Genomic DNA, 16627 nt, shown 5'->3' with positions numbered 1-16627 from the left:
ACCATAACATTTGTTTTTGTATACAATCTACATTAACAATCTAAAAATGGACCAAAAAGAGACAATAGAAAAACTGGCAATGGCAATGTGAGAAAATTATGGTAACTAGTCTGGCCCTAATTCAGGTAAAACAAAATTATGTAAACCAGGGCTGCATCAGCCAACAGCAGCTCCCCACATGCTGGATTCATTTGCAGTCTGGATGAGGAGGGGTGAACATCTGCTCTGACTGCAGCGCGAGGACTGGGCCGCCTGTGAGTGCTTTGGGACTGGGGTAGGGCCCACAGCAGCACCCGCTGCTCATTGAGAAGAGTAAGAACGATACGTGCTTTCACGTCAGTCTCCAATAACACCAGAAAAAGTCACTAGATTTGTCGCTAGTCGCTTTTTTGAAAATGTGTCGCTAGAGGGGTCTGAATACTCGCTAAATATAGTGACCTAGTGGCTATTCAACTGTGCTGAAACATAGTGTAACGACCCTGGGTTTATAAGCGCGGAAATCGACTCTGCCGCTCGAGCATGCTTTTGCGGCACAGTCGATAGCGCGCCGGACTTGGGGCTTGAAGGTCGAGGATTCGAGACCTGCTCCCTGCTTGCTGTTTCATTACATTGGTGTCGGAAGTGATCGGACGTTGCATCCACGACAGTGCGTGTGCTTGGCCGGTGAGCGCGTTCCTGTAAGACGTTGGTCGCAAGCTAGCGCGAGGACGCGCTCTTTGAAAGGAGGGAGTAGTGTAACGACCCTGGGTTTATAAGCGTGGAAATCGACTCTGCCGCTCGAGCATGCTTTTGCGGCACAGTCGATAGCGCGCCGGACTTCGGGCTTGAAGGTCGAGGGTTCGAGACCTGCTCCCTGCTTGCTGTTTCATTACTATATGAAGGAGTCTGTCTGACCGTGTAACAACTGTTATGGCGCAATGATACAGAGGATGGCAGCAGTGAGCAACACATTTGTTACTGTTTTACCGAAGATGTTTTATAACTAAACCAATATAGACCATCGCCCCTCGTTTCCAATGGGGAACAAATTACCAATAGTTGGCAGAACAAGCAAGGAGGTGGGCAGATTCAAGCACGAGCTAGCGAGATCCTATTGGCGTGTTCTATCATAATCTGCATATTTCCGTTAGGGAACACCAATTCTGTGAAGTGAACGTGTGCAAGAACTCAATTCGTCTTTGCGCACCTTCTAAACAACGCGATTTAAAAAAAAAACGTTTGCAAAGGGCAAAGTCTACAATACTTAGTCTACCATGTTCATAACAGATTCCAGTTTTGTGAACAGAAAACTTTATTGAGATCAAATGTTTCATCGATAAGAAAATTTGCAGAATATCTGCCAAAATCCATCTCCTCCCACTGCCCACTAGCGAGTGGAAACGCCAAGCGGATGCTTCACATTGTTAATCCAGTGAAATATCTGTGTCATTGTTTTAGTCTGTGGTTTTACCCTCTGCAGGACCACAACCAACGAGCTAAAACAAACTGCTTCCGGGTTACCCGAATTTGCTTCCTCGCGCGGATCACTGTAACGAGCCGGTTGTAAGGAAACTAGCTAAATATACGCTGTTATTTTACATCTGTGTTTATTCATCATGTCTAAAAGACACCGTTTAGATTTAGGCGACGACTACTCAAATAAAAAGAGATCTGATGGGTAAGCTTCTCGTTTCATGCATCTACTGTCTTTCGGGTAGCAAGTTGTTGCTAGCGAACGGCTAGCTTGCTTTGTTTAGCTAGGTACCAACCGGCAAATATTGCGCCTTACTAGTTATCATTTATAAACTGGGTACTTTGTAGAGATGATACACGATTAGCTACATATCCGCGAGTTTCCTGTGTTAATCAGCCTGTGACGCTTGTGTAGTCATGTTGACAAGGCACGTGTTGATGTTCTGCGGCCTAGCGCTAACGTTACACAGAGTAAACTGGCTAGCCATAATGTTAACTCAATTCCACGATGTCTTTACATCAACGGAGTTGGGTGGACTGGAGCTCCGACGTCACATACAATTGAGTTTTTTATTTAAAAAAAACTACGGCACCCCAAAAAGTAGCCCGCAATTATGCGACACGTTGTCATTTTCTGTGACATCGGAGCTCCAGTCCGCCCACGTCTTCGCTCAACTCTGTTATGTACACGAGTTGGGTGGCAGGTAACCGAAAGGTTGCCAGTTCTAATCCCTGAGCCGACAAGGTGAAAAATCTGCCTTTGAGCAAGGCAGTTAATCACCCACAGGTGCCCAATGTGGCAGCCCCATGCACTTCTCTGATTCAGAGGGGTTGAGTTTTGGTTGGGCCTTGTGGGCAATTGACGATAAATGTAATCCTTTAACCATGGAGTTGGGGTTTGTTTGGCAATTAATTGGCTATTTCTCAAGTTCAGGAACTAGCCTCTCAGCTGCAAGATAGCCAAATAACCAACACTTGCGTATTCTAATATTGCATCCAACTTGCATTAGCATTAGCGCATAATCTGATTTAATCTACATACAATAGTCTTTTGGGGACCAGGTGAAAAACGTGCATATTTGGATTCCATGAATGGGCCATCTGTAAAAAATTTCCTGCTGTAGAATGGTCAATGAATAATATAAATACACTGATTATTGAGTAATAATTCTTATTGACATAACCCCAAATATAAGAATATATAACTGAATTTGTTTTTGTCATTGAGTTTTTATAAACACACTATGCACATTTTGTAAATGTCCCACTACATTAAAGTGTACTCTATTTCAAGTAATATACTATCGTGGGTTGACTTATGTATATTCTTCTATTTTTCAGGAAAGACAGAGATCGCGACAGGGACCGTGACGAGCGCTCTAAAGACAGGGAGAGGGACAGGGACCGCGACAGAGATCGGGACCGGGACCGAGATAGGGACGTGAAGCCCTCTGTCGTGCCCCCCAACACCATGATGGCCGGGGGAGGCATGCTTCCTCTCAAGCAGACAGCCATGCAGCAGCAGATCAACCCATTCACAAACCTGCCCCACACGCCACGCTACTATGAGATCTTGAAGAAGAGGCTGCAGCTGCCTGTGTGGGAGTACAAGGAGCGCTTCAATGACATCCTGGCACGCCACCAGAGCTTTGTGCTTGTCGGAGAGACGGGCTCCGGGAAAACCACACAGGTGCAGTTCTGTTCAATAGTCCTTAAACAGGGATTGACATTAAGGTCTAAACGGCTCTTCGCATTGGGCAAGTCAGGAGTATTTTTTTGGGTTGGCCGAAAGATTATGATCACTTATTTTCACCTACCCACTGGAGGAACCAGAAAGACCAAACTACTAGAATTCTTTGCATTTTGGTTATCTGTAAAAAAAAATATATATATATATATATATATATATATATATCTCCCCTGCCCAATGGGGCAACTTGCCTGACTGCTCAGGTCACTTTCCCCGGGAAATAGGGAAACCCTTAATGTTAATCTCTGGCTTAAATTCTTCTGTTTCTACTTTGCAGAGGTGCTTCATTTGCATTTTTGCATTGGTAAAACTTCACGCTTGTAACAGAAGAAGCAGTTTGGATTTACTTTTTTAGTTTGATCTCCGGTTCCCTCTGTGTTTGTGTTTCTGATGGAATCAGATGGGTGATATTGCTTACTGTACACCTTTCACCCCCCCCCCCCCCCCCACACACACACACACACACACACACATGCCATTGACGGCCAAGTGGTTACATCACTGTGTTGTTTACACCTACTCTGTTCCCTCAGATATGCAAACACAGAAGAGGTAGAGTATAAGGGCCGTTTGTAATTAGGCATTCCAGTCAATTGTCTCCCTCCCCTCCAAACCAATGCACTTTGAAATATGTTTGTTGTTTCAGTTAGACAGACACATCCATAACATGCCCTCCCTTTTCCCTCCTCAGATCCCCCAATGGTGTGTGGACATGGTGAAGGGCTTGGGTGGCCCCAAGAAGGCGGTGGCCTGTACCCAGCCCAGAAGGGTGGCAGCCATGAGTGTGGCCCAGAGGGTGGCCGACGAGATGGATGTCATGCTGGGCCAGGAGGTGGGCTACTCCATACGATTCGAGGACTGCAGCTCTGCCAAGACCATACTGAAGTAAGCGACTTCTTGTCTGGATAGTAGAGGCTACATCAGAGTTATTCAATTCCAGGCCTAAACACTTCCGGTTTTCATTCTTGCATACTACCAGGATCATAATTATTAGGGCACGCACATAGCAAAGCGCTGCAAGATGTTATGCAACGAAATTAGAAAATGATCATTTGTTATTGCATAAGTTCAGATGGTACCTCTGTTTCACTCAGTTTTTAAAAGTTTTCTTCTGTTTTCTGCCTACTGAACACAACATGGGTAAAACCAAAAAAACTAAGCATTTTGGCCCTTCAGAACTGTAATTTGAATACCCCCAGAATACATGATCCAAGAATTTGGGGTCACATTAATTCAATTCAACACACACAGCTTCAGTCAAAATACTTTGGACATGCTTAATGAATAAGAATTGAGTTATTTTAGACTATTGTGGTCAACAAGTATTTGGTATAGTGTTGCAGCTGCACACTAAAAGAGAGCAAAGGTTGTTTATATTTATTCATTTTGAAGAGGCATAAGATCAATGAACACATTTTGGAGTTCAAGCCATCAGTAGGTCAGCATCTGCTATGTTTTAAATCGTGTGTGCTTTCCCCTTTAAGGTATATGACAGACGGTATGTTGCTTCGGGAAGCCATGAACGACCCCTTGCTGGAGCGGTATGGCGTGATCATCCTGGATGAGGCCCACGAGAGAACGCTGGCCACGGACATCCTAATGGGAGTACTGAAGGAGGTGGTCCGACAGAGGTCAGACCTCAAGGTACAGCCTCCGAGTCCAGGGGGGAATCTCAAGTCTTTCCTCGATTTCTCATTTCCTTGATTTTGGATATTCTCCTTTGTGTTTTGAGAAAGAGGCGAGGAATCAAGGAAAGACAAATGAGGGTTGGTATCTTTTTGTTGTTGTTGCATTTAGTCAATTCTGGAGATAAATTTGATTCATTAGTTTAATTTAAATTAGCTTGTTTGTGGATGGAGTTAAAATGGCATTGACCATAACTGAATGAGTCGCATGAAGAAAAAAAATCACATATGAATTGTACATTTTGCTTTACCGTTGAAATTATTTTCAAGTCCCAAAACAACCCCTGGCTTAGCCCATTCCCCATGCCTCTACAAAAGGCCAAAATAGCCTCTGAACATGCCAATTGGCACGTTTTTCTGTTGCTTATTAGATAAATGAGTTTTCTGTCTTGGTGTGTTTCCTGACAGATTCTACATTTGGTTAGTTTGTCGCCCATGAGACACTGTAGACACGGAAGCCTATTTCACTTCCGCAAAATCTCCAGAATGATTGTAAGATACGGTAACTCAAGAAATCTGTTAAGACATTTTTGCAGAGGATGTTTTAGTTGCGCAATTTTACGTGTAAGTTGTTTGTGCAGTATTTGCAATCACCACAGCTGTTCACTCCCATGATAGTGGGAAAATGGACATTGTCAAATCAAAACCCAACCTTAATTGATCCATTGTGACGCACTGATTATCCAAACTGTTTTAGACGACACGAGAATAACTCTTTCTGACTCATATCGATGCCACATAGGCCGTTTTCAAAGGGATTTCCTTGCTTTTTAAGAAAGGCATTCGCTCTTTAAGGGTTATGTTTTTGGATTGCTTTTGACTTACCTTAGTCCCAATGTAATTTAGCCTAGTTATTTGCTCGCCCATTCTAGATCCCTATTCAAACGTAGATGTTTCCCTCTTTGGGTCCCATAGTCAGGATTTCACTATTGTACACTAAAAGTGGCATTGCAACAATCTTTAACAACCACAAAGCATTAACAGGAATATGTTCTTTGCCCACAGGTGATTGTGATGAGTGCCACGTTAGACGCCGGGAAGTTCCAAGTGTACTTTGACAGCTGTCCGCTGCTGACCATTCCCGGACGCACACACCCCGTGGAGATTTTCTACACCCCAGAGCCGGAGCGGGACTACCTGGAAGCCGCCATCCGCACGGTCGTTCAGATCCACATGTGTGAGGAAGAGGAGGGGGACTGTTTGCTGTTCCTCACTGGACAAGAGGTATACTTCCACCCCTTCTCAAATGCATTCCAGATAGTTTGAGTTGGTTCGCTGTTCAAGAGATATACCTCCAGCCCTTCTCGTATGCAGTCAAGATGGTTCAGTTCAGTGTTGAAGAGTGATATTGACAACACCAAGGTTGTCGCCTGAATATAAGTTGAATTGTAGGGGGTGGTTTAACTTTCAGGATACCTGTCTGCTGCTCAACATGAATATTGCCTGTCTCTGAACTGTCTATCAGGAAATTGACGAGGCATGTAAACGGATCAAACGGGAGATCGACGACTTGGGACCTGAAGTCGGAGACATCAAAGTCATTCCACTATATTCCACACTGCCTCCCCAGCAGCAACAAAGAATCTTTGAGGCCGCACCCCCCAGGAAGCCCAGCGGTGCGATAGGAAGAAAGGTAGACCAGCAGAACACTGCAAAAACAGGGTTGTGTTCAGTAGGAAGAAAACATTTTGGAACTGAGTGAAATGTGAAGGTACTTCCTGAACTTGTACAATCAGATTTTAATTTTCCATTTCAAAATGTTTTGCTATGTGGTGCCCTACTGAATACAACCCAGGTTTCATACATTGGTGCTTGTTTATCACCAAATATTTACAATGGCTTATGATGTAAGTGCTAAACCCAATACCTGTTCCCTAGGTTGTGGTTTCGACAAATATTGCTGAGACATCCCTTACCATCGACGGAGTGGTGTTTGTGATCGATCCCGGTTTTGCCAAGCAAAAGGTAGGCTGCTACTCCTCTCCCTCTAATTTTTTACCTTACCTCTCATTTAAAACCCAGAGGGAATACCTGGCACTAGTACTACGAACTTGTACTTTTTTCAATAACAGGGACACTTGAACTGTCTGTAGTCCACAATCTGAGCACAATGTAATAATAGTTCATTAACTTCTCTGGGCTAGGTGGGACGTGAACGTCCCACACTATTCAACAGCCAGTGAAATAGCATGGCGCAAAATACAAAACAGCAAAAATCTCATAATTTCATTTTCTCAAACAATCAACTATTTTACACCATTTTAAAGATAAGACTCTCGTTAATCTAACCACATTGTCCAATTTCAAAAAGGCTTTACGGCGAAAGCATAACATTAGATTATGTTAGGACATAAACTTCACAAGAAAATCCACAGCCGTTTTCCAAGTGAGGACATGCATCACAAAAACCAAAAGTACAGCTAAAATATTCACTAACCTTTGATCTTCATCAGATGGCACTCATAGGACTTCATGTTGTACAATACATGTATGTTTTGTTTGATAAAGTTCATATTCATATCCAAAAAACAGCATTTTACATTGGCACGTGATGTTCAGAAAATCTATTCCCACCAAAACCTCCGGTGAATGTGCACATCAATTTACAAAAATACTCATCATAAACGTTGATAAAATTTACAACAGTTATTGAAAGATTTATAGATACACTACTCCTTGACGCAAACGCTTTGTCAGATTTCAAAATAACTTTTCGGAGAAAGCACATTGTTCAATATTCTGAGTACATAGCTCAGCCATCGAAGCAAGCTATACAGCTACCCACCAAGTTCTGGCATCAACAAAACTCTGAATTAGTATTATAAATATTCTCTTACCTTTGCTGATCTTCGTCAGAATGCACTCCGAGGACTGCTACTTCCACATGAAATGTTATTTTTGTTCGAAATAATCATTGACTGAGCTCCTATTCTCTGCCCGGTTACAGGAGAATGATGGAAAAACTTTCTGAAGGCTGTTGACAGCCAATGGAAGCCTTAGGAAGTGCAACGTGACCCCACAGACACTAGTTTCGATAGGGATTCAAAAGAACTACAATTCTCAGATTTCCATTCTTCCTGGTTGGATTTTTCTCAGGTTTTTGCCTGCCATATGAGTTCTGTTATACTCACAGACATCATTCAAACAGTTTTAGAAACTTCAGTGTTTTCTATCCAAATCTACTAATAATATGCAAATATTTGACTCTGGGCCCGAGTATTAGGCCGTTTACTCTGGGCACGCTTTTCATCCGAAATCGAAAATACTGCCCCCTATACCTTGACAGGTTAACCAGGTTTCCATCCAACCATTTCAAGCGGATGAATTACCTGACGCATAAAACAACTCCTGACAGGCATTATAAAAACAATGTTATCAGTAAAGTTTCCCAATGTCGACAAAACAAAATACGAAAGACAAGATAGGATCTTTTTGTTGTTGTCTGTGAAATAGATTTTGCGACAATTGTGGTAGAAATGCTTTTATGTGCAAATATTGATTTAAAAACCATCATACTTTTGGCCATGAAGTGTATATGGACACCCCTTAGTGGATTCATCTATTTCAGCCACACCCGTGTATAAAATCGAGCACACAGTCATGCAAATCCCAAAGACAAACATTGGCAGTAAAATGGCCCGTACTGAAGAGCTCACTGTCTTTCAACGTGGCACTGTAATAAGATGCCACCTTTCCAACAAGTCAGTCCTGCTAGAGCTGCCCCGGTCAACTGTAAGTGCTGTTATTTATTATGAAGTGGAAAAGTCTAGGAACAACGGCTCAGCCGCTAAGTTGTAGGCCACACACACTGCTGAGGGCTGTAGCGTGGGAAAATGGTCTGTTCTTGGTTGCAACACTTACTACTGAGTTCCAAACTGCCGCTGGAAACAATTTCGACATAAGAACTGTTTGTCGTGAGCTTCATTAAATGGGTTTCCATGGCCGAGCAGCCGCACACAAGCCTAAAATCACCATGCGCAATGCCAAGCGTTGGCTGGAGTGGTGTAAAGCTCACCGCCATTTGGACTCTGTAGCAGTGGAAACAAGTTCTCTGGAGTGATGAATCATGATCTGGCAGTCCGACAGACAAATCTTGGTTTGGCATATGCCAGGAGAACGCTACCTGCCTGACTGTGTAGTGCCAACTGTAAAGTTTGGTGGAGGAGGAATAATGGTCTGGTGCTATTTTTAATGGTTCGGGCTAGGCCCCTTATTTCCAGTGAAGGGAAATATTAACGCTACAGCATACAATGACATTCTAGATGATTCTGTTCTTCCATCTTTCTGGCAACAGTTTGGTGAAGGCCCTTTCCTGTTTCCACATAACAATGCCCCGTGTACAAAGCGAGGTACATACAGAAATGGTTTGTCAATCGGTGTGGAAGAACTTGACTGGCCTGCACAGAGCCCTGACCTCAACCCCATCGGACAGCTTTGGGATGAATTGGAACGCAGACTGCGAGCCAGGCCTAATCGCCCAACATCAGTGCCCTACCTCACTAATGCTCTTGTGGCTGAATGGAAGCAAGTCTCCGCAGCAATGTTCCAACATCTAGTGGAAAGCCTTCCCAGAAGAGTGGAAGCTGTTATAGCAGCAAAGGGGGGACCAACTCCATATCAATGCCCATGATTTTGGAATGAGATTGTGCCAATGTAGTTTCTAAGTGAACTTAGTCATGTGATATGTTTTGTTGTACTACCACCACGACTCGAAAAAGCGTGCAGAGTTTATAGGCAGATGGAATAAGTTATGATGAACTTTATAGCTTATGTCTTTACTTGGTGGTTAAGTGCACTGTGATGAGCTTCATGCAAATTTCCACTAAATATCGATGGTAGGGGATCATTTGAATGATGCTGGTGACATGATGACCGGTTTGCTTGGCTGCCAATTATCAATTAAAAAGGATCTGGCTTTTATCATATAACCTACCCTGTCCACTTTATCAGCAAACTGTCTGTAGAGCATGCGGCAAAAAGATATTGGGCAAGTTTGCTATATTATCGCAACAGTTTTTGGGACAAAATCATCGGTGGAGTTGAAAATGCAATGGAAACCCATTTAACTTAGATTATTTAATTCGGTACATGGGGAATTTTAACCGTAAAATTATTTTTAATGTTCACTACGTCATTACACACAGCCGTTTATCCTCAACAAGTCAGTTTGACGGAAACGCCCCTCTGGTGGGAAAATGTGCTTATCTGTCGCCAATTGTATGAAACCTAGCGACAGTACATTTTTGAGAACATACATTTGTCCCCTTATTACCTGTTTATTTTACCTGGGATTTGAACCAGAAACACTCCCGTTACTCATCCACCTCTCTGCCGTTGCAGACTAACACTTGTGTAATGGATTCCCCTTCGCCCCATTTCCAAATCCCTCCAACTGTACCTACAGATGAAGTGATAATGATTTTCACCTGTACATCTGTGGTACAGTTTAAGTAATGAATGTTTGATTTAAGATTATCTCTAGAAGTGCTGTCCATGTCATTCACTGTGGACTTAACTGTTAAGTTCATGTTTTAAGGATCCCTATATTTCTGTTATTACGGTGCTATCACTCTGTTGTTAGTATGCCTGCACAGTAGTCTCACTGGAGATGGACCTGACTTGAGTGTGATGGTGACTATGTACTGTGGTCATACGGTGAAGTAAACATTGTTAAACTGGAACCTGGTCGTGGTGTCATTTTGAGTTAACATTACCCAACGTGGAATCAGCATCCAGCATTTTTTTTATAAAATAAGACTTGAGTAAGAATGTTGTCTACACCTGTAACCCACAGGTGTACAACCCTCGTATCAGAGTGGAGTCTCTCCTGGTCACGGCGATCAGCAAAGCCTCAGCACAGCAGAGGGCGGGCCGTGCCGGCAGGACACGGCCAGGGAAGACTTTCCGCCTCTACACTGAGAAAGCCTACAAGACCGAGATGCAGGTGAACTGCCCTGGATTGTAGAAGTGTTGGGGCAAAGTATACGGTCTAATGAAATATTGAATAAAATTGTTATCTTATGGATAATGTTGAGGACAATTAATTTATTAAGGAAATGTTTATAGTCTAACGGATCTCATGTGGTATTTTACAGAAGCCTGTTTCGGCCATTACGTTCAGCTCTTGTTAAACACATGATTTGGCAGAATTAGCCGACCTTGTTACACAACGGATTATATGATACCAGTAGAATGGCTTCATGTTCTACTGATCTGACTATTTTCCTTTCCACTACAGGACAACACGTATCCTGAGATTCTCCGGTCCAACTTGGGTTCTGTCGTGTTGCAGTTGAAGAAGCTGGGTATCGATGACCTGGTGCACTTTGACTTCATGGACCCACCAGGTGAGGAGCCAAGGTTTTGCTGGAATACTTGCCTGTTGGAAGTGCTACTTTAGTTTGAAACTGTTTCATTTGAAACTGACTGGCAGCCCTTTTTCTTGATATACCTCTTGACCAACCATTTTATCATAAAATATAATTTGTTGATTGATTCTTTGACAGACAGAAAAGTAAAAATGACAAAGAGATCAAACATGTTCTATGCTGTACTGATCACTTGCGCTCTCAAGCCCCGGAGACCCTGATGCGGGCACTGGAGCTGCTCAACTACCTGGCGGCGCTCAACGACGACGGCGACCTGACAGAGCTGGGCTCCATGATGGCAGAGTTCCCGTTGGACCCACAGCTGGCCAAGATGGTGATCGCCAGCTGCGAGTTCAACTGCTCCAACGAGATCCTCTCCATCACCGCCATGCTGTCAGGTAATGGCCCAGGGCCAGGATGGCTGACATCCAAAGTCGCCCAGTGCCCACCCTTGGCACCAGTTGGCACCCTCTCAACCCTGTGGGTTCCAATTTAATGCAAGATGGAGATCTCTAAATTGATTGTCTCCTCAGTGCTTTGTTAATGCTATTTGTTAATTCCTGGAAGAGTTAATTAATATTTTGGAAAAGTAAGGAGGTGGCCCACAGTTAAGGGGGCTTGCAGATCTAGTTAGCAAAGATGCTAGAAAGTATTAGATTTATATGGAGGGATCGAGTTAACAATATTTGGTAAGTATTCCTCAAATCAAAATGTGAGATAACAAAAAGCCAATTGTGGGAAACTTCCGCTGTAGAAGGCCCCATGGAAAAATACACTTTTTTTTTATCTACACAAAGGATTTGGATTGCTTACTGGTTAGATACTTGATTGATAATTAGCAATTTAAGGTGATGGTTGATGGAAAAGTAAACTGAAAGCCAATTGTATTCTGTATCAAATTGAAAAGTTGACCATGTTTCTTCCAGCTGCTTGAAATATGGGAGTGTTTATCATCAGTGCAATTGGGCAGGGCAGGCATCTCAATGTTGTGTTCTCAGATAAGTCTAAAACATTGCCTCTGCATTTGTTTAGTGGTTTGTCTATGGCTGCTTTAATGGTGTCTCTTGATGTGTTATTGGCCCAGTTGCACCGGCAGTACAAGATACCATGGCAAGAATTGTTGATTTTTTTTTTATCGTCAAGATGTTGTCATGGTCTTACTCGTCAAATTTATTTCTCATCAAGACCTGATCTTTATTTTTGTTTTAAGTGAGATTTACACATTTTACAGGATTATTTGTTATCTGCATGTGGGTGGTTGATTTAGGTTATATTTAAGCTTTCTTGGCCCGTTTTGGTTTTACTACCGGGGGGAAACTATTTGCATTCAGTATGGCAAGATAGATTTCTGATTTTATCATATAGAATGTTCAGTGTTTGGACTTTTCACAGTATTTCAAATTGGCATTTCCCTCGTGTTTTACTCATACACATTTGTGATTTGGTTGTGGTCAATTCAGGAGATTCATAGAAATTCCAGTTCAGTACAAAGGCCATACATTTTTTGATTCTTGTAACGTTTCCTGAAATTCATGTTGAATTTGGTCTGCGACTGTAAAATGACTACCTTGAATGTCGAATATTCATTTAAACATGTATGAGTAAAGCAAAATTAGGCTTACAGGCGGAACATGAACGTAATGATTGGTGGTGTTGCAAAAACGCCCAATTTGGACATATTGATGTTCTTCCATACAAAGCCGTATGTCAGTAGTGACATCGTATAAGGACATCTATTTCCCTTTTATAACGTCAAGGCCATTGACTTGAATGTGAAATGGACTTGGATTCTCTTGAATGTTATACATATATACACTGTTCTCAAGTTCAATGCTCTTTTAACGCTCTGCAGGTGTGTGAAACCTCTTTGTTTTGCAGATGTGGTTAGGTGTTGACTCCCTTGACAAGCTAGTAGCCAGTCATCATGCAGTCGGAAGAGCCCCCCCTCATAAACACACCACTTGGTCCTGCCCTGCCCCCCTATGCTCTCTGTCAAGTTTTCTAGCTACAATAGGCCTTGTTCCTCTGTTCTGTGAATGCTTGACTCATCCCTATGGGCGTCTGTGTTGGGGCCCATACCAACCTTGTCTAGTCCCGCAGTGTTTCGTCCGCCCCACCGAGGCTAAGAAGGCGGCGGACGAGTCCAAGATGCGGTTCGCCCACATCGACGGAGACCACCTGACGCTCCTCAATGTCTACCACGCCTTCAAACAAAGTAAACATGGCCACCACAAACATCTTATTTTGATAGGGTAAAATTAATTAAAGGGACAGATTAGACTCCAAAATCAACGTTAATCAGATGTTTCAGACCTCAAAAGTGAGTCCACATCCTATGCCATCGGTTGTGTAGACCAACCTTGATTAATGAAAGACTAAAGATAAGCACCACATCTGGAATTAACATGGGATATTTGGATCTATAAATTGATGGCCTGATACATGGGCCATGTCTGAAATCTGTCTTGCCTACTTCTTACTAAAACAACATGCTGTGTACTTAATTTATTACTACATACTATTTAGAATGTACTGTTTAGTAAAAAACCAAATGCAGTAAGCAACAAATGTCACCCATCCTGAGAATGCACCATCTGATGAGCAATTCCCGCAATTCGTTCATTTGGGTACAGCGTGTCCCCTTATCTCATCAGCTGATAATCAGCTGTTGTCAAACACATGTGAGTCTGGAAAGACGATTCTCTTCCTCGAAAGCGTGCAGCAAATTCTACTAGAAAAGAAGCCAAAATGAGTATAACAAACATTCTGCATTTAAAGCATACTTGATTTTTACATTTATTTTACTATAAAACTTTCAGTTTTCGCATACCTAAAATGCCTACTATGTAGAACGCAAGTATGGGTAATCGGACATGGCCATGGACTTATTTCAACAGAAGATTAACTTTTGAAGACTGGTTTTTAAGTGTAATGTAACTTACTTTGAAACATGATGCTTATTTGACTTGCCGTTGCCTGTAACTTGGAGGTTGATCTTTGTTGTCGTTTCTCAGACCACGAGTCTACACAGTGGTGCTACGACAACTTTGTGAACTACCGTTCGCTGATGTCGGCCGACAACGTGCGCTCGCAGCTGTCCCGGATCATGGACCGCTTCAACCTGCCCCGGCGCAGCACCGAATTCACCAGCAGAGACTACTACATCAACATCCGCCGAGCGCTCGTCACAGGCTTTTTCATGCAGGTCAGTCGGTGCACAGCAGGGAAAGTTCCATTTCAATTAACTCTGAATTGCATGAATTGAAATTGAGTTAAGTGAACAAATATGATTTATCTCGCATTGTGTGCATTTTCTGAAATGTTTTCTTGTTTGCTTAGGTGGCTCATTTGGAGCGCACGGGCCATTATCTCACAGTCAAGGACAACCAGGTGGTCCAGCTACACCCGTCTACCGTCCTGGACCACAAGCCAGAGTGGGTGCTCTACAATGAGTTTGTCCTCACCACCAAGAACTACATTCGCACCTGCTCGGATATCAAACCGGAATGGTACGTTTGTGGTCATGAAGTATAACTCAGAAATGTCCACACAAATAAAACGATTAGCGAATACACTGTAAATAACAAGGGTTTTTGATAAGCGTCACATTTGTTTTGAAATGTTATCTCTTATGACTTACTCGTTTACAGGTAATGCTTTTATTGGATATTTTGATTATATTCTACAACTTTGCTTTAATTGATCTCATCTCCCCAGGCTGGTGAAGGTTGCTCCTCAGTACTACGAAATGGGCAACTTCCCACAGTGTGAAGCCAAGAGGCAGTTGGAGCGAATTGTTGCCAAACTCCAGACCAAGGAGTATTCCCAGTACTGATTAACAGCGACTGGAAAGAGCTTGGCACAATTCATACTTTAAAGTTGTATCCTATCTTCAATCTTAATGTTTCTCTCGATTCAAGATATGATTTTTATAACTTTTTTGTTTGTGGTTTTTCTGTCCATTCAATAGCAACGTGTATAACTGTAAGCATTTATGAAATTGATCTCAATGGTGAATATTAGGCTATTCTGATTAGAGATTTTCGAAAAGGAATACAATTAACATGTTAAGCATGAGCATTCATGTGGATATTGTTGATGTTCCTCTAGGAAATTGTGAACCCTGAGAAAGTGTACTTGCCTAGGTTGTCCTTGTTTCTTCAATAAAGGAGCTTCGACTTGAATAAAACAATGAATAATAGCTCATGGTCTTTGAATGTCTAAAATGTTTAACTGTAAATTATTAACCTGTATACCCAGGGGTGAAAGTGGATTTAAATTCTTACTGGTATGGGAATTACTACAAAAAAATGTTATGGGTCTAATCATATAATTACATATAAAATCCCTATTCATTTAGTGATCTCCGTGGGCCAAGTAGGCCTATAAAGATTTGTCATAACTCTGATCATGTGTTTATACCACATTAAAAGGTAATACAACTACTTATGTTTTCATCTGATCTTCAAAACGCTCTCCTGTTGACTACCGGGGCATATTTCACCTCATTAAATTCCAGCATCCAAACAGTGCACCTGCAATTTGATGAATGGAAAGCAACATCTGTTAAAAAACCAAAACGTGTAATGACGTTCAGCGATTGTCATTAGGCACACTACACTTATAGCCTGAATTGATGCATCCAGTGCTGTATGTGCGCTTCTCTGTCTGCACTTCTGTCTGGGCCACATATCTCCGCCTTGATAACATTTTAGTGTTCTTGTTGAACCACGATGCAATTTGGAGAGTATACTGCACATTTTGAAGTCAATTTGCTCATGTTTATGCAGCTGACATGTGGTAATGTTAAATAATGGTGCAATTGCCTACAGTTTTCTCGACAGTTTTAATTATTGTGCTAGGCATGTGTTTTACTGGTATGGCGTACCCCCACTATTTATTTTGCCGGGACACCGGACCATACCATCTTACTTTCACCCCTGAGTATACCTTACATTTGCATTGCTGAACATATCAATGACCTTTGAATCCCAAGCTCGTACATTGATAAATAAATTGATAGAAAAGGTCATGACGAGGTTCCAGCTTCGGCATGTTTACTTAGTTTAGTCTGTGCATGTTATACGTAACTATGGATGCCCACAAGGAACATCTTACTACATCTTCCCTTCTTATGTACAAGAAGTCAACATTCCTAACATTGAAAAATAACTTCAATGCAATTTGAGAACAAGTATTCTTTAACAATGCTACTTCACATCCAGAAACTGTATGAAAGCATGAAATTACAGTCTGAACTCTTGGATAGTCTCTCTTTTTGCTGGGTATAGGTCCCCCCAACAGTATATTCTATTCACGTAATATAGTATTTTTGGGCGAGCTTGTGGCTCTGAGGATTCTCTCTCCATCCC

General features: G+C 42.2%; 1 protein-coding gene across 4 annotated transcripts; it reads left to right on the top strand.

Annotated features, from left to right (window-relative positions):
* Positions 1-218: 218 nt before the first annotated feature.
* LOC106602719 (ATP-dependent RNA helicase DHX15) lies at positions 219-15456 on the top strand. 4 transcript variants are annotated; one of them, XM_014195530.3, is made up of 14 exons: positions 219-312; positions 2794-3142; positions 3894-4087; positions 4687-4846; positions 5893-6111; positions 6353-6520; positions 6766-6852; positions 10682-10831; positions 11126-11234; positions 11462-11653; positions 13348-13470; positions 14270-14460; positions 14595-14764; positions 14973-15456. In XM_014195530.3, exons 2-14 carry the CDS (start codon positions 2924-2926, stop codon positions 15088-15090), a joined length of 2100 nt encoding a protein of 699 aa, XP_014051005.1. In that variant the 5' UTR covers positions 219-312; positions 2794-2923; the 3' UTR covers positions 15091-15456. The 4 variants fall into 4 exon arrangements, with proteins under 4 accessions (XP_014051005.1, XP_045572746.1, XP_014051006.1 ...); XM_045716790.1 differs by having other exon boundaries at positions 236-254; XM_014195531.3 differs by lacking the exon at positions 219-312 and adding an exon at positions 920-938.
* Positions 15457-16627: the final 1171 nt, after the last annotated feature.

Source organism: Salmo salar, chromosome 04, assembly GCF_965601325.2.
Source record: "Salmo salar chromosome 04, fSalSal1, whole genome shotgun sequence".
Classification (NCBI taxonomy): domain Eukaryota; kingdom Metazoa; phylum Chordata; class Actinopteri; order Salmoniformes; family Salmonidae; genus Salmo; species Salmo salar.
Note: the sequence above shows the minus strand (reverse complement) of the source record. Positions and strands in the feature narration are given on the sequence as shown.